Source organism: Phalacrocorax aristotelis, chromosome 6 (assembly GCF_949628215.1).
Source record: "Phalacrocorax aristotelis chromosome 6, bGulAri2.1, whole genome shotgun sequence".
NCBI lineage: Eukaryota > Metazoa > Chordata > Aves > Suliformes > Phalacrocoracidae > Phalacrocorax > Phalacrocorax aristotelis.
Window position 1 is genome coordinate 55,259,509 of NC_134281.1, and position 24,350 is coordinate 55,283,858.

The following is a 24,350-nucleotide window of genomic DNA, read 5'->3' on the forward strand; positions in this document are numbered from 1 at the left end:
ACACAGCAGCTGTTTATTAAAACATCGAACCGGGCCAAGGGTGCCCAGAATTATTGTCAGGCTCTCAGAATAACTAGAGATGAGCGATGCCCCGGGGGGGACGGGGGCCTGTCCGCCCTGTCCAACGCGCCGTGTCACAGGCCGCCGGGGCTGCCGCTGACACCCAGAACCGAGTGGAGCCTGGGGAACGGGGCGTCACGCCGGGCACGGCTGTTGTTGGCAGGAACACGCCGTATGAGCAGAGACCGTGCTCACAACGTCCTCCGACTTCTGGTCTAGCCTCATCTGTCCTTCCAGGTTGAGGCTGGAGTCTGTAAATGAGAAAAGAGGAAAAAGAGCTCGCGCGAGGGTCCTGCTTTTACGCCAATGTTTTTACACATCGACGTACTCACGTGTTCGTTCAGTCAACCTCATGGCTTTCCACAGAATCACGGTTGGACATACTGGTTGTGTTGTGCGCAAGCACCCGTTCTGCAGACTCACCAGCTGGTACGCAGTGGAAGCCCACGGAGATGGGAACAGTCGTGGATGCTGAACAGCCCTCTACGCAGCGTAGAACTGGCTCCACAGAGAAGCATTTTGCTGCCGCCTTCTCAAACGCAACTGGCTTCTGAATTTTGACAAATTTGCGCTGCAGCTTACAAGCTATAAAACATTAATTCTCTTAAAGCACCTGCAGAGTTTATATAAATAACTTTTTGGACTTACTTGGTAGAATTAGCAACAGCTAAGCCCAGTGGATGAATCAAGTGACATAAGCTACATCAGACTAATCCAACTGAAGTGAATCGATTTTCTGTCATAGTTTAGGCTGTGAGAAAATCAGGCACGTGGGGCACGGTCCCACAGACGGAGGCTTGCCAAATAGGATCTAGGTAGGACACAGGTGTTCAAATCCAGAAAGACGCATGCCTGGATCAACTGACACTCAATTTTACCCGGACTATGACAGCACGTCATTTTGGGGCAGTAGCGGCTCCTCGACATTCGTATATCCAGTTCTGCGCTGTGCTTGGCATCACACCTGCCTTGCCATGGCTGAGTACCTTAGTGCTTAAGCCTCCGTGACCCAGGCTTTTCTGGACCAGTCCCCCCAGGGGAGCTTGATCTAAGAATATACTCCAAAAACATGTGCCTGGAGGGTTGGGTTCCACCCAAAATGCAGTGCACGTTAATGTTATAAATACATCCATGTTGTTGTTTTTATATAGGACCTGGACTGGTAAGAACAATCATTCCCAGGCTGAAGGTTTCAGATTAAGTCCATCTTCGGCCTGAGGAAATTAAAGTAGGTATTTTGCACCTCAAATACCCTCTGGTTTGACAGCCAGGGCTAGATTTAATTTAGGCTTTTGGTGTTTTTTGTTGTTTTTTTTTCTGGGAAACTAAAAGCCTGCAAATAACAGAACGTAAGTAAAGAATGAAACTACTGAGGATGACATAAAATGTCTTCTGTCAAAAGTCAAACTGCCTACTTTCTATACTAATCATTTTAGGGAGTTTCAAGTTTGTAATTTTATCTGGAATTCACAAACTTCAGGTAACTACATAGCGCATAAGAAGTTGATATAAAAATGCAACAAAACCAGAACTTGCAGTGAACTACCAACCTCAGGAAAACCAGGGTTTTTTTCATCTCTGGCCACTAATCACAAAAATAGTGAAAAAGAAGATGATTGTGCTACAATTAATATAAATCATCTATTCACGTGATTAATTAATTAGTCAAAGGCAATGACATTAATGTATGTTAGAATCTGAGTACCTCCAGCACAGGGGTCTTCAGAGATTATCCAGGACTGACCAAAACTCACTGCATCTTTAGCTAAATATCCACTGGGCATCTGATATTCCCTGTTCTTCTCAGCATCATATTTTCCACAAATACCACATGTTTTTCCAGCCATCCAGAAAGCAACCTGAATCTTTGTGGAAATAAAGAAAAGATACACTTAGAAGTTTTTCTTCTAAAAATAAAACCACTAAAAATAATAATAGTAATAAAAAAACCTCAAGTCTATGCCCATCATAATATAGTTCATCTATGCCGTAATCCGGGGCTTTTAGTGACAGGCCTTCCTTTTCACTGGTGATCAGCATGCTTGCATCTGTAGCAAAAAAGCAAAAAGGGATTTGTTTTAAAAGGAAGTTATTGTTTTAGGATCCAACCTGAACAACTTGTTACATTCCTGGGGACTTAAGGCAGGCTCTAATATATCTTGATAGAGATGGGGTAAATGAGAAAGACCGTACTGCTCCCTGCCTTGGAACAAGGTGAAGCCCTGTGACAAGGGTGGCTGTGGCCAGGGGGCGTCTAGATGCTTCTTCTGCGGGTCTCTGATCAGCACAAGGTACCGCAGCCCTGCCTTATTTGGTTTATACAAAGATACAGGAGCAGCATCTCTTTGCTCATCTTTCTTGCCACCTCCTATGAAAACTAGCATGAAGGTATGTTAAAATCACATAATTGTTTCTCAAATTAGGGCAATGTTTATCTTGAGAGACGTCTGCAGGATCACATCCTCTCCTTCTTCAAGAGATCAGAAAAGATTAAATGAAGTACAAAGATGAGTCTCTTACCAGAATTAGATGTGTATGGAACCTCTGTTCGGGCTTGAACACCATTAATCTTCAACTGGATGGGTCCATTGGAAACATACATTTCAACCTCACTTTAAAGGAAACAAGTATAAACAATTGCTTCTCCTTTGCCCTGCTCAACTCACCATTTCTAGCCCTGGTAGAGCCAACACTGCAGGATGTGCGTATCATTCTGGCATGAATCACCTGGTACCCTTTGGGAGGAAGATTTAGAGCCCAGGGAAGTGTGCCAGGAGGAGTGCTCACAATACACCTTCCCCTGGCTTTACTCATCTCTGAGCATCTGCTTGTGGCCACGGTCCAGGCAAGAAGACACCAGGCTACAGGGACCCTTGCTGAGGAACAAGGTAATTGCTATTGCATTCGCGTAAATTGAAGGTGCTTTACATTTCAAAGGGAGATTGAATTCCCTACAGCAGTCCTCTTACAGCCTGAATAGCCTGTGTATTGTAGTATTTTCTTCAGAGCAGTGTTTACTCTAATGAAGAAATATGAGGCTCAAGCACATCAAAAGCACATCCATACAGTTGTACGAAACGATCGGCAATGATACAGTAACAAGGAATATCTTTATCACAAAAGATACAATCTATAAAACAAGCATCTTTCTGTTCTTCCACAAAGCCGGTGCACGGAATCTAGTTTCTCTCTGTTTCTCTGACATTATGGCACAGTTAGGCACACAATTTTCAGAAATAAATAATTACTTGTAATGAAACCTTACAGATCAAAGCCTATTTATGCGCTTTGAAGAATACGCCCCACAATGATTTTGGTATGCATAATCCCATACAATTTAGAGTATCAGACTATACTTTTAAAGAAGAACCTGTGATGGCAGAGGTGATTGCTCCATGATGAAACAAAGCGTGTCTCAAGTTAATTTCAGATAGATTAGAATATTATGCACCAACTAAGGGATGACCTAAGAAAGCACGTCTAATCTGGGATAAGTAATTCCCATTTTAGCTATGTCCACTTCTCAGCATCTCTGCTGAGATGACTGTGGGTGTTATTTGGTTCTAATTATTAGCTTAGTGTAGGAGGCTAGACTAAATTATTATGATAGTCCCGTTTGGATTTATAGTTTTTGCGTCTACCTAATTAATAAGACCTGAAATGAGATGGTTAAATGCTAACAAATGAAGAATTTTGGGCAGTAAGGACTCGAGGTTACTGTGAACATCAGCTATATTTCAGAAGCACTTTTGGAAGACAAAGTCTCAAATCCCAGTGACACACTCAGAAATCTTTCCACTGACATCAGTAATTGTTGCAGGAGATTTATGCTAGCACCAGTTTGCCCTCAAAATCTGGTCTTCACATTTATAACATCTATTTGTCATTAAGTTTGCAGTTACTTACTGGCTGGCGAGTCTGACATTTATGGCTGTAAAGTCAGCAGACTCTTCGAGTCTTTTCATCATCACCAGGAATTTCAGTTCTGGACTACAGTCCTGCACCAAGATGTGGTAGCAATTTACAGGCATTGAATAGTTAAATTCAACTCCGTTGAAGGTTGTGATTGTATTTTCAAAAACTGAACAACGAGCTGAAAAAAAAATCAAAACCCAAGATTTTTATACTTTATATGAGACGGTTATTCTATTTTAGATTTGTAATTAAAAAAAGAGACTATTTTTTGGTTTTACCTATTCGCACGTGAAAACAAAGCAATTCCTTCAGATGAAATATTGGATTTGTAGTAATAGGAAAGCAAAATTTTGTCAGTCGCCAGACAGCAACGCAACACACTGGTGATTCAGTTGCCGTGTGAGATAAATTCTGCTCACAGCCAGCACTGGTGCAACTCTCTGTTTCTGGCCTTTTGGCTTTTCTAACTTTATTGTAGTCAAAAGAATTTCTCATATGTTGATAACAATTCACATATCATTAGCGCTAGAGGGAATTCACTAAAATGCTGCTACCTTTATTGAGTCATTACCCGGATTAGAAATAGTTAGAAGATGGGGAGGACAAAAAGCTACACTAGAGTAAACTTCTCCCTTTTTCACCGTAATGGTATTTTGTTGGAAATCCCACCAGCTCTGACTAGAAGTTATTTTACAGCAATTTTAATACAGACTAGTTTTGCTGTTTACCAAAGAAATGTGCATAGGTATGATATTAGCCCACTGAGCTCAAGCAAAATGTGACTCCTTAGCCCAGAATTACATAAAGCTTTACCATGTAAAATTTACCCTAAGTAAGTATAACATGATTAACTCTTAATACATCATTAATGAAACAATAATCCCTTCAAAAATCAAATGCAGGAGGTGAAATTAATGGGTGTACTTTTGAAGCTGTTTTAGCTTCTACGTAACAGCACTAACTAATCAAGCAGAGCACCTGAAATCTGAGGTCGGGTAGGTATCCCTCTCATAAATTTTGTAATGTTTTTTTCTTCACAAGCCATCTCTGCAGTGAAGCTGAGATGGGTGCATTTGGGAGTGGATGCATTTTGAATCACTGTTTAGCATGGAACTGAACGTTTAATCTTACTAATACAAGATTCCTTTTCTTTACGTCCTTGCAGCCTCACAGATTTTTATGCAGACGGGTTTATTTCTATCTGACGTCCAACTCATTTTTTATGTGAATGTAAAAGAATTTCAGCTTATGTCAAAGCATAAATAATATTTACAAAATCTGCAAAGTCAGTCAATGCTTGTGCAGGTAGTTAATTGCTGACCTTTAAGGTTTTCAATGATTGAAAGTGTTGCTTGGGAAAAGACGTTCCAGTCAGAGGATGGTAGTGTTGAAATCGGTGTACCTGGACTTGAAGGGAATGGCACGGGAAGCCTGATGGCTGTGTCGTAAATTGTGAGCTGAAAGTCAGTCAGAAAACAAACATGAACGGAAATGCAAAATACGATGTAGAGAGGAGACAGCATTTTCCTATAATGTTCAAAGAAGACTGTACTGACTGAAATCTAAACTAGAATCTAGATTTAGGTCAGAGCTAAAAAAATAATCAAGTCCTCTGTCTACAGCATAAAATGCCTCTACAGTTTGACACATCTGCAACCTATAGAATAGCAGTGCTATAAATAAAGTTTGATATTCAACAATTTGCAGCATTTTGAGGAGTTTTACATCACATTTTCTCACACTCTGAACACTTTGCTTACCCCAGATGCACACCCTCTCCCTGCCTATACATTGAGAGCTGCTATTTGGCCGTCATGCTTCTTTACAGTCTGGTTTTATTATCTTTTCCAAGACACAGGAAAACCTATCATCCTCCTGAAGATTTGGGAAGGAGTGGTCTTTTTAATAAGTTATTGTTAATATGCTGTCAGTCACGATAGTTGTTTTGTAACCTGTTTCTTATTTCATGTGTTTGCATGCTACATTGTTGTAAGATATTTTCATGATGGAACCAACTCCATGAATATAATGTCCTTGTGATGGGAGCTTCTTTATCGTTTAACAAATTTTAAAAAACATCAGTGGGTTAAAAAAGCTATTAACCTTCAATTTCGTAAGTACTGAATGCCTCAGGATGAAAGATAGTGGAAATAGTTACCTCAGCTAGCTTGAGGACCACATTGCAGGTTCTTGGAGATGTCAGAGCCATAACCAAGGTTGCCTGGTGAGAGGGGCCACGCTGTTGCCTTTGGGAATACCCAAGCACATATGCAGCTCCTGGAAGAAATCCGTAGAACCTGGAAAAGGAAGGAAGTGATTAAAACAATCTGTCTTTTTAAAAAATCGGTTATTATTTGTTCAGACTAAAATACCGCCATAAAGCAATACGCCTTCTGTGTTAGACATGTTTTATGTCAGGGTTTGGTAATACATGGTGTTGTGTATGGGAGGAGGGGCAGGCAGGTTTTAGCTGTTAATGGGTGACATGGTCTTCAAGAGGCTGGGTGGCAGAGCGATATGAGAAGAAAAGTATAGCCAACCTGTTTTAAACACATTCAGAGTTAAAAATAGGCACTGATTACATAAAAACTAAAATACTAACATGCTAAAAAAATAGATGACCTCATATTAATGTGTCAGTCCTGCAGTGGTCACTTTTAGCAAGGATCCTTTTCCCACTAAGACCATCAGTGAGTTGACAGAGGGATCTCTATGACTGGGTTCCCTTACAGGCTTGGGACTCAGACAGAGAAACAGACACAATATTCCTTTAATAAAAGCCATAGTCTCAGAGCAGAAAAAAGCTGAACTCTGTGGCTTTGCTCCAGGACAGTCAATTGGATGATTTCATCCCCTCTAATAAGGGTAGATAACAGCACTTCAGGTAATTTGATTTAATATAAAAAAAATATCCTCTTCAGTAGACATTTGTTAACCAAATCACCTGTATGCCTTTAATGTGAAAGCTTGTGTTGCGTGCATGTTTAGGTAATTGAGTTGTCTGTACAGAGCTATTTTGGTAGCACTATGAAAAAAGATTAGGCTTTGATATGGATCTGTATGTTATTGTGAACAAAGCAATGTATGGATACAAGGAATGAACAAATACAATATATACTATCTGTATATGGGTAGGCACGTATATGAACGGAATCCAGCAGTTACAGTTTTCTTACACTAAGCGTCACACAACATTTTCTATTTAGGGTGCAGTAAGCCATATGAGAAGTATTTGTATCACCTTCTTCAGAAGCCAGAGGTAAGGTGCCTGCGTTAGGAAATTACTCTCCTTGTGCAGCCAGTAAGAGACACACTCATTCAGAGAATCACAGAACCACAGAATGCCCTGAGCTGGAAGGGACCCGCAAGGATCATCGAGTCCAACTCCTGTCCCTGCACAGGACAGCCCCAAATTCACACCGTGTCTCTGAGGGCGTTGGCCAAGTGCTTCCTGAATATCGCCTGGTGCCGTGATGCCTCCCTGGGGAGCCTGTGCCAGGGCTCCACCACCCTCTGGGGGAAGAAACTTTCCCTAATACCCAGCCTAACCCTCCCCTGGCCCATCTCCCTGCCATTCCCTCGGGTCCTGGCGTTGGTCACCAGAGAGAAGAGATCAGTGCCTTCCCGTCCTCCTCCCCTTGGGAGGGAGCTGCAGAGCGCCAGAGGGCTGCCCTCAACCTCCTCTGCTCCAGCTGAACAAACCAAGTGACTTTAGCTGCTCCTCGAACGATTCCCCCTCTAAACCCTTCACCAACTTCATGGCCCTCCTCTGGACACTCTCCAGTAGCTTTATACCCTCAATGTCCTGCGGCGCCCCAAAGTGAACGCAGTGCTCAAGGTGAGAAACAAGGTTAGGTTTCTGCTCTGAGCCTCTATCAATTAGGAAGAATCAGGAGACCATTTTCCTAATTCAGGCACTTGAAATTAAAAATCTACAATAGATCAGGTGAATCCCATCATCCCCTTTGTCACAAGCGGTTTTCCTGTAAACAAAAATGCACTGTGCTTTGTGGGAATGAATACACAGAAAAACCAGACACGTGTAATGTGATTTTATAATGTCATACTGACTAAGGGGAATTTTTCCAGCTCAGAAATTGCAGAACTGGGTCTGTAATTATCTGGAGCATTGACACAGGTGAATTTTTCAAAAACTAAAGTAAAATCTCACCATCTTGAAGTTGTTCGAACTACTGAAGGTACTTTTGGCCACTCCAGCTTCATCTGCATAGCTGGATAAGCAGCAAGTTGACCTGTTGCAATCTGAATAGCAATCTGGTAGTCCTGGCAATCTTCACCCCATTTAAGAGAACCCTAGTAGAGGAGAATATATATATATGTGTATATATGTATAAAACGTAGTAAGATCATTATATTTCCATTACAATTCAGCTGCTCGTTATTTTAAACTTACTGATACTTTATGGGAATTTGTTACTGAAGCATCAGCACAGAGTTTCCATCTACTCGGTCCTGTGATGCTTGAAACAAACACCTGTATCCTGGATCTCGTGGGTTGTGTATCAGCGTACAGTACAAGCTGTAATCCTGTCGGCTGCTTGTTTCTGTGGATGGCGCGAAGGACTGCAGCCAGTATTGGTGTCTTGCTGTCTCCCAGGAATTTAGGCTTAAGTCAGTAAAGAGGAAATAGAGACCAAAGACATAAACAAAGCATTAAAATTACTATACTGAAAACGCAAATAAAAAGTATTTGCAAAGGAATGGTTTCATTCAAAAAGTTTGTTTATGTGAAGTATGGGAAAGCATCAGACATCGTCGCTCAAACTATTCAGTTCATATGTGGTTTTACCACAGTCTTTCAAGGGAGCGCTGTCGCGACCTATGTAAGTAAAACTGTAGTGTTGGGAATCTTTTTGTAACGTGATTTCAGTGTAAGAACAGGCAGTATGGACTAGGATCCTGCCGTATACAGAGGCAGCATTACCCAGCTCAGCGCTGCTCTCTTACCGGCCTGTAGTCTGGCTAATAATCTTTTTGATAAGATTTGTTTAACCACCTGTTTAAAAACATGATAATCTCTGTTGACAGAGTTGTTCAGTGCAGTCCAAAGTGTGGTACTTGCATGAGGAGCAGCATGTGGCGCCGTTCGAAGTCGGAGCCTTGTGCCGCTCCAGCTGCGGCTGCCCTACCTGAGCTGTGGGGCAGGAGTCCCCACCTGGCCAGGGGAGAGCTGCAGGTGGGATGAGCTGTGGGGCAGCGGGTCTCCCCTGTGATGGAGACCCACAGAAGGATTAGACGAGACAGAGCTGGTGAGGGCGTAGGGGGAAGTTGGGAAAGAGCAAGGCTCTGGCCGAGGAAGAAGTGGTATGTGGTGAGAGCACTGGGGGGGACTGGAAAGAGTTCTGAAAATTAGTAATGTGGTGAAAAGATGGACAAGAGGTGAATTTACGTTACGTAGAAATGGGTTGGGGAGAAAGTAGATTTGGTTGCCTTTTTCTGCAAGCTACTTGCACAAGCGACTGGGAGCTGCTGGTGCAGAGGGGGTGCCTCAGCAAAGTAAGGGTTACTGTTTTGTAGGCCTGTAGGCCATTGTCTGAAATATGTGATGAAATCTCATCCCTATTCCATCAGTTCTTACAATAATTCTTGCAGAAGGACCAGGTAACATTAACTATGTAGCATGCAGCCATTGATGAATAACCACCTGGACTGCTCTCAAATTGGAGCATTACTGCAAAATCTAGGTCTTTTCAAAGGCCTAGTATGGTCCTGCTAACACAGAAGTACCTGGCAGTGAAGACTTGATGAACAGAAAAGTGGCAGAGTCAAGTCCTGAACTTTTACAGAGAGCTATGCAATAAACAATGCACCTGAAACCAGTTTCTGATCAAGCAGGTCAGCACTTCAAAAGTGTTCTCATTTTTATAGTGAATTGTTTACTGAATAACACAGATTTCAACATATACAGCGACACATTCCAGTTTCATTTTAAAATGTAGCCTGTATTAAGTGAATATTAAAAAAAAATTCAATGGCTATCCAAGGTAGTCACCTTTATAAAATAGGAAACAGTTCATTTTCTTTGTATATATTACCTAATATGCTAAATCAGTGTATTTTTCCTATTCTGTTATAAACATACAATAACTGGAAATGCAAAATAAATGTTTTTATTTCTTGGAGATTAAGACACTCACATGAGACATGGCTCTAGAGATGCCTTCACCACTAGCTGAAGAAGAGGAGGAGCTGATGCTGCCATTCAGGACTTTCCTTCCTGGGTCCTGTAAAAACAAAGAATCACCTTGAAGCAAGTTGTTTACCGTTGGAAGTTGCTGCAGAATTAATCTCTCATAGTTCTATTTCAGAGAACTAAGCACTAATTGCAGCAAAGCTAGTGAGAGCAGTTGTAGGCCCTGCTCACAGTATAAGCAGTAAATGTACCTGTTCATCTGCTGGCTTGAACCAAAACTGGTAAACAGGTAGATTTGCCTGTGAAAATAGATAGTATGTAAGAAGATCTGAGAGAAGACAATGAACTAACTTTTGAGAAATGTATTAAAAAGTTCAGTATTGGGTATGGAAAAAAGGCAAAACAAGATTAAACTTTTTAAACATTTAAACTGAAATCTTCTGAAATGTGAAATTTCTGAACTGAAATACTTCAGAGAACTAGAGAGGTTCAAAAAGGGAAAAAGCTCTTCTAGGTGATTACCTTGTCCATCCTGCAGAAAATAGCCACCCTCAACAGTCTGTTTTTGCTTTCTTTGCTCCGCGCTCTATAGGCACAATTTCCTGATGTACAAAAACATTCGCTACAAGAAGTATGAAAAGGTCCAGCCTGGGTGAATTACCTGTTGGTTGGAATATTCACTGTTCCTACTGCAGTGCCTGTCTCCAGAGTGGTCTTCGCTGCTGCTGCAGATTTTACTGCTAGCAGAGCTGACACTGCTGCTGCTGCTGCTTCTGCTGCTGCTGCTGCTGCCACGCTTCTTCCCAGATTGCCTTATTTCATCTTTCTTGTGTTCATGGCCAGGCTCTTTACCATCAGCAGAGGCAGCAGTGGAAGAGGAGGATGAACTGGAGAGGGCGGTTGCCCTTGTCTCAGCCCAGAGGTCTGTAACTGGAGTCTCTTGTGTTCTGTGAACACGTCTCTTACGGTGCCGTGTTTTATTTGCAACCTCCAAAAACAGTTCAAAGCGTTATGGATTTATAGCTTATTCTGTAACATTCCTCTGGGTGTCAGACAAGCTGCTCACCATAGGCTTTCAAGGAAATACAACTTCCTGGCCCCGCGCACTGCAGAAGCTGCACCAGAACTCACCTAGACCCATTCCCCCAGCAGAAATCCTTGCTTCCCCATGCCAGTGTTCCACACTGGAAACCCTTGGCTTCATTTATTATATTTCCCTCTCCAGTGCTCAAAGTCTCTTACCGTGAACACATTTTCAATGCCTAGAATCTTCTTCAGTTTATCTTGAATGTCCTCAAAGAGAGATGTCTCGTCCTGTTCCTTAGACCCTGAGCTTGCTACACCAATTATTTTGGAAGCTGCTTTGGATCCTGCCTGAATCTCCAGCTGTATTTTGTCAATATCCACATCTGTGTGAACTAAAGTCAAGATAGTTACATTCCAGGGTTGTGCTGCTTGACCAGCATCCACAGAGATTGACAGAAAAGCTTGTTGACATGACTGTACCTGGCTTCAAAACTATTTTGGCTTCAAATTCTCCAACTAATTTGTGCAGATAGGTATTTCTTAGGAAAGCAGAATTTTGTGACTTCAGGCTGAGACAAGCAGAACATCCCAAACTCTCAAATTTTCTACAGAAGTTGCGTGCGTAAAATCTTCCTCCTACACTGTGGTGATGCACCTCTTCTGAACCTTGCTGGTATCCTTTGGGTATCACACTCGGAATATTGCTTTGCTGCATTAAAGAAAAATATGGCAAATAAAGATATTTTCCAGAAAAAAAAAAATTTCACAGCTCCTAAAATCTTTCCTCCTATTAATGAAGAGAACGATGACAGTCCTGCCTAAGTAAGGAAGCACTGCTTAAAATTAGAGATCCAAGCACTGGAAGCAGTGGGGTTTCCTCCAAAGTGGTCTGTGAAGAGAACAGCTCTCCTGCCCAGCCTCCCCCAGGCAGTGTTTCACAACCAAACTTTCCCAAGGAGAACCTGCAGGGCCCTTTGGAGGGGCTATTTCTCTGCATCAGTTTTGGGCTACTAGCCCTTCTGTTGCAAGTCAGCCTAGCCTTCCCACGCCAGCCTCAGAAGCTGAAGAGCACACAAGAGAATGGGATTCTGCACTCCACTGCAGGGATTTCCTCAGCATTTGGGAAGAGAAATGTACATCCTGCCCAAGAGCCATCTTTTCGACATTGCTCTGGCTTGGAAAAAAAGGGATATTGTACAAAGGATATGAATTTCACCCCACCCCCACCCCCCCCATGTGTGTAAAGAAATAGGAAGACATGCTGTGAAAGCAACCCTACCCGCGTGAGATGATGAGAGTGAGCAGACTGTGAGTGGTCATGTCTTGAACCCACTGGGACTTACATTAGGCTTGGTTTGAGATATGTCAGGCCCCTGTTGAATCTGTTTCTGTGTCTGTGATCTGGTTACCCAGCTGCTCTGTTTGGTGTGCTCAGCCCCTCTGAGGAGCTGTCTGATTTCTACCTGTCTGCAATACAGATGGTGAGAGGCCTCCTTACCTTCCAGCTGCCAGGTTTTGAAGATCTTTCTGACGGCTGAAATGGCTGGTCGGAGGTACTTGGTACTTCTCCTTTGGGGAGAAGCTGGGATTTCTTTTCGGAATCTACTTCTTCCATGTTCCTTGAAATAGCATAAACCTCACTCCTGTGGAGGTGATAAACGGCACACAACATCTTCTGATTTTGCTTACCTGTCTTTGCTGGTGCAAAAAAGCACGATACTAACCTTTATGTGGCTGCCAAGGTGTGGCAGACACTAACCGAGAGTTGTATGCTCATGATAACACATAGCAAGCGAAACGCAACAAGCTCTTCTGTACCTCACAGCTGTGAGCTCAACCTCCTGATGGCAGGGAGGGGTTTCAATCTTCAGATTTTTCTCTTTCATATTTATACTGGCATCCAATTTCGTTGTAGTGTTGGCACTGAACTCTGCATGATACTCAAGACCACTTTGAAAGTATTGTGTATTAATCCCCATCGTTGCAATCATGTGAAAATATGCCCTGAAAGAGTGGAAATAAAAACATGCATAATTACAGATTAATATGCACATATTTAACTTTGAAATGCAAAATTGCATTTTCACAATGTTCTTTTTATTCTAAAAGCCACTGCTGATGGATAAAGAGATGTGTCATAAAACATGATTAAAAAAAGCTGAAGTGCCCCTGGAAAAGGTGAAGGGATTTATCTGATAAACAAAGCTAACATGGACCCTCTCACTTCTTTGTCATTGCTTGAGGACAGGCTATTGCCAGAATCTCTACTAGCTTCCAATTGTGTCTAATATTTTATTATTATTATCACTATTATTATGTTAATTATTACTATTATCAATATTTGCACTGTTGGATTTGCTTCTGTGGATCCAGAAGCATTTCCCTTTACCTCCTCAAATCCCCCAGCTTGTGCCTGGTGGTGATGCGATTCTATGTTGAACTTCTAAAAACCTGTTCATACATCAGCAAATATATCTTCACAGCTGAGTATCTTTAGTCACTGAACAGGTACAAAAGTGAGCATTTTTAGCAAAGGCAGAACAGCGCAGCATCCTGTGGGATACAGGGCACATTGCTACATTTGCAGGGTCATAAAGCATCGGGTGACTGTGTTTGCTTTCTCACAACTTCACCACCCTGGACTAGCACAGCCGTCCCAAACCTGGGGCAAGTAAGACCCCTATATAACAACATGCCATCACATATCTATTTCAAATCTAAATATAAATGCTTCTGTGTATGTGTGTGAGAATATGTGTCATTTTTACTTTGGCTTGATGTCAGCATGAATATCCATGTTGGTTTCCAACAACTGTGAAGGTCTAAAATTGTCAGATAATGGTGGTGACATCTGTATGTCCACTGCAAAAGACAGACAGGAATTACATGAGCAGAGGAACAATAAATGCTAGAGGTACAATGTCTTCAATAAGCATAGTAGGTAACACGTAGGCAGTGCTTTTACATTTTGAAATACTTTACGTGATTATTTAAAGATTGCTACTCCAAACCAGTTAGACAAATATGTCCCAGGTGAAACATGCTAATTACTTCTCAGACCCTTGGGAGGTAGCTGAACACTAGTGTTTCCACATTGCAAGAGTATTTTTCAAGGTCACAGAGGGATTTCAGTTCAGCAGAGGGTTTGGACCCACAATTTTTGTGGGGAAACGGCTCAGGTTGGCGTCCCAGGCTCACCATTGGCCGCAGCCTGGGCCAGCGCAACACCGCACAGACTGAGCTCCAGCGGCATGCCGACCACCGTGGGGACAATGTGCCGCAGCTCAGCCACCATCGCTGGCAGGGTCCATCGGCCTGAAATGCCTCGCTGGACCTCTTCCACCACTTTTTTCACCACTGGCTGCCAGTTTGATGATCCAGTTAGACTCTGAAAACAGAGAAATAGGTAAGTAGGTAAGAGACAGGTAGGGAAGTTAACTCGGCATCGCAGACAAAAAAGACAACAGCCTTGTCCGTACCGTCATGGTTTGCTGAATGGCATCTTTATCAATGTCAGCAAAGGCGATCTCTTGGCCCAATACTTTGATGTAAGCAGACACCAGAGGGTCTTCGGGAGGCAGTTCTTTCCATCCCAGAAGCTGCGGTATTAAGGAAAGATGGGGAGAAAGGCAGGCAGCAGATAATGTTACCTCAAATACAGGAACGTATTAGCAAAGAGTAGATCCCATCTGAAGGATGCTAACCGTGGTTCCTTAGCCAAAAACTAATAGGCATCTTACAGGTCTGAACCAATGTGACCTTTCTTATGTTGCACAACTGACTTCAGTGGGAGTTTTCCACATGAGGATGAGGTAAGAACTTGGAAATTTCTGCTGCTGCAAGTAGTGAGTGACACCCAAGGACTCACGGACAAAAATCTTATTCAAGAATCATTTGAAAAGAGAAAAGCAGCCACTTACTGTGTTCTAACATACACTTTAAAACACATGAATTTTGGCTTCCAGCATCATCATCATTTGTACTGTACATTAAGGGCTGACACATGTTGAGTGAAAAAGTGGTATCTGTTGACAGCATAAATACAATGTAAGTACATCTTTCTGTGACCAAACAGGAGGACTGGCTCCTTTTTCACTGAAACATCAAAGGGACGGCTCGGTGGGTGGGTGAGGCAACCCCGGCGCTGCTGGGAACTGTGTGTTGCAGACAGATCAGAAGGGTGCGTAGAGACATACCGTTTTACTGAGTTCTTTCAGAGTCTTGTATGTATCATACTCAGCAAAGGGAATATTCTGCTTCCTGATAAGCTTGGTTAGGCTTTGTGACCGGAGAGCCACCTGTAGGAAACAGAGTCAGGTGTCACGGCCTAAGTACAAGAGAGCCCAGGAAGACCTTTGTACCTACTTTTACACTCGCCGAAGCTGCTCTAAATACATGCTTCATTAAGCCATTGCACTTAGAAGGCTACATCTACCTGGCAGATGCTGAGCCAGCTTTGAATTAGTCAACAGGGATAATTTTAGGGCAGTGCAGAGCTCAGCCCAAGATGCTGAGTAAATGCCTGCATGCTGTTACATGGAGCTTTGTGCTGCCCTGGCTGCACTGCTGGCTGAAATTTAATTTCAGATGCTGTTTCCCTGTACTTATGCAAAATGCCCTAGATGCTGTGACTTTAGGTAAGCAGATGAATGTTCTGCTGTGTAAGCTTTCCTCTGCTCTCCAAATTTTAATGCCTATACTGAATGTGTTCATTGATGAATAGATGTGTCAAGAAGCCCAAATAAAAGAAGGCTAAGTAAAATAATCATCTAAACTTTCTCTTCCACATCCACCCTCACAGTCAGAGCTGGAGTTAACCACTGCATCACAGTCCAAATGGCTTAACAAGTAATACTATCTGTAGCTGGCTTGCATGTAGCTGGATGTTTTAATGAAATACTTGCCTCGATAATATCTGTGGCAGTATTTGCATAATATCCTCTTACTTTCGTGATTATATCGGATGGATACATGGTGCTGGGACTGTTCATTAGATAGATCCTCCAAATGGCACCAGCCTGATACTCAGCTGTCACAGGAATAAAAAACAGCAGAGGTTTTGGTTAGAGTCTCCAAGGTTTCTGATGCATGTAAGCCGCCTCAGGTACATGCTGCAGTAGATCACAAAGGGTTCTGCCAGGATTCAGTCCGACAGGTCCTCAAGTGTGCAACTTCGAGAGGAGAACTTTGTTCTAGGGCAGAGTCAACACAACCACAGCGACTGAAGAAGGAGGCCTAAATCCATGTGCAGGCACCGCTTTCCCCAGCAGATACCCAGAGGGTAGTAGAACACCCTCAGGGGATTTTGCATGTTAGGAGGCTTTTGTGCTTTTTGTATTTCAAGAGCGCTCTAAACTCACAGTCTGTGACTCAATTTTGGATGAAAATGATGGAACACAATAGAGGCATTTGGCTACGTACGCTGAGGCAGGGAACAGGGCAGCTGGTACTCACAGGAATAACCACCGACATGAATGACCTTGCTGTAACGGTAGCTCAGCCTGTCGAGTCTGGGGCTCAGTAGTTTAATGGCAATGTTGCAAGCAGAAGATCTGAGTAATAAAGAGTAGTCGACTGTGACCAAATTCTTAGAAAACTGCAAGAATAAAACCACCATTTGCTACTAAAAAATGTACTTCTTCCTCTACTTACAGATTATAAAGCTGTGGGATCCTGCCGACTGCCAAAGCCTTAATGTGTGAGTATGTGAAACTGGCTACTTGTAAGCTGGGCTCCGTCAGCAGCGAGCTGGCCATAGCTGTTACAGTCGGAAGAGCAGGCTTGGTTTCGAAGAGGACAACACAAGCCACCATTCGGACGTTAGGAGCAAGTGTGTTGTCCATAAAGACCTGGAGGGAGATCTCCTGTACCTAGAGGAGGAAGACACAACCTGTGAGTACCTCGTAACTTCTCAGTGAGAAGTGGTTCCTAAACTGTGCCCGTGTGATCTGCAGTGAATGGAGAACAAAACCCTGAACAGAGACTTGAGCGTGGGACCTGTCACTGCAAATGAAGATAATGCTGGGTGCACAGTGAACAGGGCGGGAAGAAACAGCCATGGGGAGTGGGCCCAGTGTTACAGCGACTAAAGCGACCTTTCCCAGGATATCAGCCAGGACAGGGTGATGTCGGCAATTTGTGGTGTGGGCAAGAGGAAGACCAGTAACTGAGAAATCTGCCCAGAGTAGCTAACAGTACCTGACGGCTTTATTATTCCTGAATCACTAAGTCAACCCAAATCATACCCTCTAAGATATTTGTTTAAATAATAATTTCAATTACTTTTGCAGGGTCTTTTCTGGCAATTTTCCTCAAGGCCAGCACGGCGTCAGCATGAATCCTGTTTGGTAATGAAGCTGCAGCCGGGGAAAATGTTGGCAAAAACTTCAGGATGCGTTTAATACTGGCCGGCTCTCCTGCGTTGCCGATGGCTTTCAGGGCCAAGGCCATGTCTTTCTCATCACCTTTGCTGGTGGCTTCAGTAGCAAGGTCGTGGAGTGGCTGAAAACAGAGCAGACTGTGTTAATCTTATCACGTAACGATCTTGTAATAATGCCTAAAAATATTCATTGCCATAGTGAGCAAAACAGCTACTGGTGCAGAGCCCTGAGTAAAGCTGTTCAGATTTTTCTACCAGGAAAAATCTCACCATCATTATTAGGATGCCAAACATGGAACATACGAGCAACCTTGGTTTTCTCCTTACACAGTGTTGTAATTGATTTTAAATCGTGCCTGAGACTGAGCGTCGGAGATAATCCTAGGCGGACGCCTGCACCAGAGAGTCTGTTGCAAGGTCAAGAGCAGCCCCGATCTGACGCCCGGTTCGGCTGTTCCCCGGGGCACCTCCACCAGCCCTGCCAGGCTCTGCACAGCTGCGGGATTACACTTGTGTATTTTTCACTTCCTATAGAGATGGCAAGTTTACTTAAACAGTTCTGAGAAGGCTTGGCTTTGTTTCACTCTTTTTCAGAAGATTTAAACCCATGTCAGACACCAGCAGGCCGTCTCAGTGCTGTGGTCCTTCTGAGTAAGGAGCCAGAGCAACATAGTCCGAGGCCAATGTCCTGGATATTTCCGACAGCGATATGCAATTATGTAGTAGGGCCTCTTTGGAAGCCCTAACCTATGACATATGAAGAGCTTTGCTTATATTCACACCTTAGTGCCTTTTTTAATAGATTTTTTAAGTACACTCTACCTAATGTCAAAGTAGAGAGAATAATAATATTTTTTTTGGCTTTAATCCTAAATTTGTCATACCTAAACTCAGTTTCAGCTCATTTACAGAATCCATTCTCCCCACGGGCTTCTACCACTTATATTTGAAATTCTGAACTGTTAAGACCAGATTTTTCAAAGGCATCACCTCAGTGTTTCATTGTGTCTTTGCAATTTTGCAGGCAATCACAGCTAAGAGTGAGGCATGTAAACAGTGAGTTACCTAATTGCCAGCATTGTGAGAGCTAAATTAGAGGCATTTAAAAGATTTCTTCACCTCTTATGAATAAGAAATGAGAGTCACCTACCTGAAGAAGTTCATTTGGACAAAGTGACATCTGAGCACAGTATTTGTTTACCATGCTACCATATCCCAGGTAAACAATTATTCGATGCATTGGTACTTTCTGGATTTGGGGACAGGTCAGAAAAGCCTGCAGAAGAAAGAATTAGCAGTCCGTAATGTTTCTAGTTATTGGAGCTGCTATTTAGTGAAAATTACATTTGAGAAATAAATAGGAAAAATTGCTTTGGATTTTTCCTAAATATTTCCAGAAGTTAAATCAAATGCTAGCCATTCAGCTACAATAAAAGCAAATAGACTCACTCCAGCTATACTGTATGTACTTTAGATTCTGGTTACATGACATTACGGTCTTGAGTTTCTATTTTTAAAAAAAAAAATATTTTGGCAAAAAGAAATCAGTAGCAATTTTCTTAGGATTTGTGGGTTTTAACATTGAATATCAAAGCCATTTAAAAAATTTGGCAACAGGTGTTTGGAAACATTTTCTGAAGCATTCCCCATTTTTGTTAATACCTTGCATTTTACTATTTAGAAGGAAATACGTCTTTCACTTACAATCCTGTAGATTCCCGTTTAAAAAGGAGCGAGAGACAAATAGGACAAAGAATGAGCTGTACTCACTGAGGCAACTTCTAGGGTTTGCTTGTTGGGTGTAACGAAATGGAAGGCGAGAGGGAGAGTCGCAGCTGCTTCCCAGATGTTCAGCTTCTCATCATGAATTTTTTGCTTCAGGAATTTGAATGTGTCAGTAGCTCCAGCAGCACAGATGGTGCTTAGGAACCAGTGCCTGCCAGGGAGGGAACAATTCGTTATCCCCATCGCCCAGTATGCCTCTGATCGGAAAGCCTGGCTGAAGGCAGTACAGTTACCTGTAGGGAAGGTCGTTGGCAAACTGCACCCACAAAGACTCAATCTGATCAAGGGTTACTATACGAAAAAGCTGGACCATTTGTAAGAACTTGGCTGAAGCTTCTTTAGTGTCTCCTTCCTCATTACTCTGAACTAATTGCCACAGTGTTTCTGTTAACTGGGAAAAAAACAGGCAGTTGGAAGATCCATGTTTAAAATAATTATGTGATGACCTGTTAACCTTATAAATAATGAAAGAGTATGACAAATAAGACTTTAATACCTGTAAATCTGGATTTTTAATCCTTATTAGAGGAATTGGCATCTGGAGTAGCTCTCCTGAGAAATGATAAGGAAGACTCCCCTGGTTTTGCAATTGAATTTTTCGTGCACTGATGGGAGTCCTTTTAATGTCGACCAAAGACAGTTCTTGTCTTCAAGGGAGAGAAGGAAATGCATCAGTAGCCCTTAACTGCATCGTGTGCATGCAGAACACATACAGCGGTTGGAGCAGACTGAGGGGTGCCCAGCAGGACCGCTGCATTGACCACCAATGGATCATGCACTTCTCAGTTCATGCATTGCTCAGGATTATCTAGAAATGTCACAGGACCGGTGAGAGCTTTCATTAGAGTTTGCCAAAGTCTCTGAGAGGTTGGACATATGTTGCAGGTGGCCTAGCAAAATCCCCAAACGGCAGGACACGGGACCTGCCTGGGCATCCCGAGGGACGTACAGTGCCTTGGCCCTTCGCATCCCACAGGCCAGATGCTTCTTGTTAACTCACAAATCAACACTAAATATGTCTTAGGCACAGCTCTGCTAAGGATATGCATGGTGCCTACCTTGCCTCCACGACTGCTGCCCCGTTGGGTTCATTGAAGGGAGAGATCTGGTACACCTGCTCGGATGTAGCAGACATCATCAAGGCCCCACCGTCATCATACTTCATCTTGTAAGTGAACATCACCGTGCCCTTAATGTTCCTGACTTTCTAGAAGTGCAAAGAGACCCACTCACAAATACGAACAGGCAGGAGGTAATTGAGGACAGACGGGCCAAACTCCCTACTAGCATCAGGGCAGTGCATGAGTGTTTGGCAGTGGCGTATGCCCGAGCGTGGCAGCAGGGCTCCACGCTGCTCGTACCAGGGGGCAGGTGGGGCAGGGGCGGATGTACGCCATTCCTGTATTCTTCACCGCTTTCTCCTGGCAGTCCGTCAGGTCCTTGCTTTTGGAAATGGTGGCACGGTTATTCTTGCTGTCATCCTGGATAATGTATCTGGTTTGGCAGATGCCTTCAATCCCAGCCTGTGAGTGTTGATTAAACACAGTGAGCTTTCCACTTGAAGCAGCGATAGATAGGTCAAAGAAAATTGCCGGGGAAGTTTATGTACAGACAAGTTACTATGTAACAGTAAAATGAGAATAAAAGTAAAGCCAGAAAGGAGAAAACAAACCTCCTGTAGTTCGTACACATTTTGTGACTTTTTGATGGTTATCTGAATCATGTTCAAAATCCCTCTCACTAGGTTAGTGCATAGGATGGGACAGTCCTTGGGGGCAAAAATACTTCCAACCCTTCCCTCAGTGTATTCAAACTTAAAGGCTTGGCTGAAACATGCAGCGATGGTCTCTGTAAGCTTCGAAGATGGAGTGAAGGGGTCCGACGGCCAGAAGCCATTGTATTCCTCCAGCTTTGGTGATTGAATCTGTGAAAAATATTAGGAAAACATTAATTCTGTTCATTCAATTTGAAGCAGTGCAATAACAGGGAAACTGGGCACTTCCAGTCCGTGGCTGGACACAAGCCACTTGTCTGACTCTGCAGGAAACCTTTTCCTCCTCAGACTCTTGTGCTGGGCCTTGGAAGCAGCCTTGAAAATGCAATTTCCATGAAGGATTTCTGCCAGAAAAATAAGATCATGCAAGCAGCATTCAAAACTTCCAGCAAGTCTGCTGAAAGCTGCTGGGTGAGCGAAACACTGGCTGCCAGCAACCTGTATGGAAAGGATACTCGCCCATTTTCCTCAGATGTCCAGTGAGATCTCCCTTCAGTCTGCAAGGCAGCCAAGCCATAGCTCAAGCTGCCTGCCTAAACAAATGGGGACTATTTTGGCAGCTGCCCTGGGTCCAGCACATCCCAGAGCGCCAAAGCCTCGGCAGAGCTGACAGGGAAGCAGAGATGACCGTGGGACCTTGCACACGAGATGGCCCAGCAGGAGCTGACGCCTCTTTCTTTGGAAGCAGTTTTCATAATTTTGAGCTTATCAAGCTGTACAGCTTGCACACAAGTCCTTGACTGCTACCTAGTGGGAAATGTGTGCCTGCATACATGTACACGCACACCTCCCACCCTCGTACGTAAAAGTAAATGTTCCTGCATAGAGGGAAACGGTGTGGTGTTAGTGCTCTGTTTCATTTTAGGCATTTATAATCAATGCTGCAAGGGTGGCTTGCCTCTTGTCATTTTTTCCTCAAATTAAATCCTACTTAGGAGTGTTGTCTGCAATTGCTGGTTACAGCAACTCTAGCGAGGTTGCACAGAGTCTGCAATTGCAGCAGTGTGTAAAGTTTGATAACAGGTATTCCTTCACGCTGTTTCAATAATATGTGCTCAGGGTTACAGACTGAATAAACTCCTAGGATGAATGCTAAGTAGCCTCTTATGGCTTTCTCCCCATGTGGTGTCGTCTAGATCCCTTTTCTGTGTTTTTTTTTCATTCTATGCCAGTATTCTAAGCTGTTTAGTTTAATCTTTTTGATGAGTAACAGTGCTTCCAGATCTGATATCATTATGCCAAGCACAAGCATTACCATTAGAATTCGTCACATTTGAATTAATGCCTCTGTGAAGAATATCAAAATCATAGAATCACAGAATCATTAAGGTTGGAAAAGACCTCTAGGATCATCAAGTCCAACCATGAACCCAACAGCCCCAGGCCTCCTAAACCATGCGCTGAAGTGCCACCTCTACATGTCTTTTGAACACCCCCAGGGATGGTGACTCCACCACCTCTCTGGGCAGCCTGTTCTAATGCCTGACCACTCTTGCAGTAAAGACATTTCTCCCAATATCTAATCTAAACCTCCCCTGACGCAGCTTGAAGCCATTTCCTCTTGTCCTATTGCTTGTTACTTGGGAGAAGAGACCAACACCCACCTCGCTACAACCTCCTTTCAGGTAGTTGTAGAGAGCGATAAGGTCTCCCCTCAGCCTCCTTTTCTCCAGACTGAACACCCCCAGCTCCCTCAGCCGCTCCTCTTAGCACTTGTTCTCCAGACCTTTCCCCAGTTTCATTGCCCTTTTCTGGACACGCTACAGCACCTCAAGGTCCTTCTTGTACTGAGGGGCCTAAAACTGAACCCAGTATTCAAGGTGCGGCCTCACCAGTGCCGAGCCCAGGGGCAAAAGGAAGACAATGGAGATGGACAGGAATTTGTCATACCCAAATTCTAGTGCAGAGCTTTTCTCAGGCTGTGGATCAGGTTGAATTATCATTTTCATACTCTAGATTAGTGTTGCCTTAGTAAAACTGTCATAAGGCCATTCCTTTAAAGCAGCTGCCTGCTCTATTTCTGCATGGAGATGAACCTGAGGGAGCTTTAGTCAAGGGGGCTCAGGTACTGATGGCAGCAGAGCTGGAGCAGCTCTGGCTGTCTTCCGCAGAGGTGCGGGCTGCAAGCAAGCCTGTCTCTAGGTCACTACCTATAACCCAAAGCAGTTTGACTGCAGCTGCAGACTCTCCAGCGGTGCCCTCGGCTCACCCCATCATGGCTTGAGGGTATGCAAAGCTCAGCGTCCCTGCTGCACCTTTGCCTGTGCTGGGGAAGTCACCACTGCTTGAGCAAAGCCACTTGGTCTGATGTTGGGCTTACAGGGTCATCTCAGCACCAGGAAGGGCCCTAAGCTTTTGTGTGAGCTTTGCATTGCTGTCATTTATTTTACCAACATGGAAGCACGAACCGAATGTCTGTAGCTGTGTGATTAGAGGGGGGTGGAGGTGGGGGCAGGTGGGTCTCCATGCCTGGGGAGATTTACCTGGAGAAGGTGGTCGCTGCGAGATACATGGCTGATCTCCAGCTTGCAGGTCAACTTCACCCCCGCCATCGCCAGGCCTCTGCTGGGCAGCCCGTGCAGGATGAAGCTCTCGTAGCCATAGAGGTAGGTCTTGCCAGAATGAAAAACAGGCTCTGTTAAAAAAACATAACAATAGAAACACCTCCTATGACTGTTGTGATGTTACTTGCAAGAACCATCCCAGCGAAGAAGGGTGAGGCTGTTACTGCCCAAAAAATCGGTGCAAGCGGTGGGCAAGGCACAGCCGTAAGGGAGAGCAGCGTGGGAGCCACACGCTGGTGGAGGGAGCGCACTTACCGAGGTCCTGCTTCTGACCCCCTGTGTGGGAGGAAAGAGAAGGATGTGTGAGAAACTCCCCATCTCTGTGGAACACTTTACATTTATTATTCATTTACTTAGTGTGCTAATGGTTGGCAAACAACTGGTAATGGGCTCACGGGGTGCACCCCAAACCCCTGGGACACCGAGCCTGCGCCAGCCCCACTCACTAGCTACTGTTTGCTCTGCTTTTCCCCTGCTGCTAAGCTTAGGCACAGAAATCTAATAGTCATAAAAGGGCTTCAGCAAATTAAGCTGTAAATATCCCTGAAAGGCCCTGAGGAGCCGCAGTTTGCTCAGGATTGCAGTGGCCATCACTGCTCAGCAGTACTGGTAAAGCTTCAACTTACCCACGAGGGCAAACGCCAGGGCCAGGATGAGTCCCTTCATGCTAAAAGCAACTGAAGAGTGCAGGGG

The 24,350-nt window shown here is 43.8% G+C and overlaps 1 protein-coding gene across 1 annotated transcript; it reads right to left on the reverse strand.

Moving 5' to 3' along the window:
* On the reverse strand, positions 1-24,350 carry LOC142059307 (vitellogenin-2-like). The gene is made up of 35 exons (XM_075098025.1): positions 24,284-24,350; positions 23,913-23,933; positions 23,577-23,728; positions 20,992-21,243; positions 20,681-20,842; positions 20,378-20,526; positions 19,816-19,966; positions 19,553-19,710; positions 19,305-19,470; positions 18,685-18,810; positions 17,438-17,656; positions 16,808-17,025; positions 16,610-16,707; positions 16,060-16,184; positions 15,352-15,453; positions 14,635-14,754; positions 14,354-14,543; positions 13,924-14,017; positions 12,974-13,159; positions 12,654-12,798; positions 11,636-11,864; positions 11,372-11,547; positions 10,791-11,117; positions 10,381-10,428; positions 10,134-10,220; positions 8,390-8,602; positions 8,147-8,289; positions 6,134-6,272; positions 5,297-5,432; positions 3,967-4,153; positions 2,581-2,672; positions 2,011-2,108; positions 1,766-1,925; positions 484-645; positions 1-311 (listed from the first exon to the last, which is right to left on the reverse strand). Exons 1-35 carry the CDS (start codon positions 24,321-24,323, stop codon positions 196-198), a joined length of 5,187 nt encoding a protein of 1,728 aa, XP_074954126.1. The 5' UTR covers positions 24,324-24,350; the 3' UTR covers positions 1-195.

Bases quoted from the DNA above. Each gene is read 5' to 3' on its own strand.
- LOC142059307 (XM_075098025.1), bottom strand. From the start codon at position 24,323: ATGAAGGGACTCATCCTGGCCCTGGCGTTTGCCCTCGTGG. The intron at 19,471-19,552 runs GTAACTGTACTG...CCTCCCTGGCAG, and splicing joins GCCAACGACCTTCCCTACAG to GCACTGGTTCCTAAGCACCA. The intron at 11,548-11,635 runs GTACAGTCATGT...TCTTGACTTTAG, and splicing joins CAAAATAGTTTTGAAGCCAG to TTCACACAGATGTGGATATT.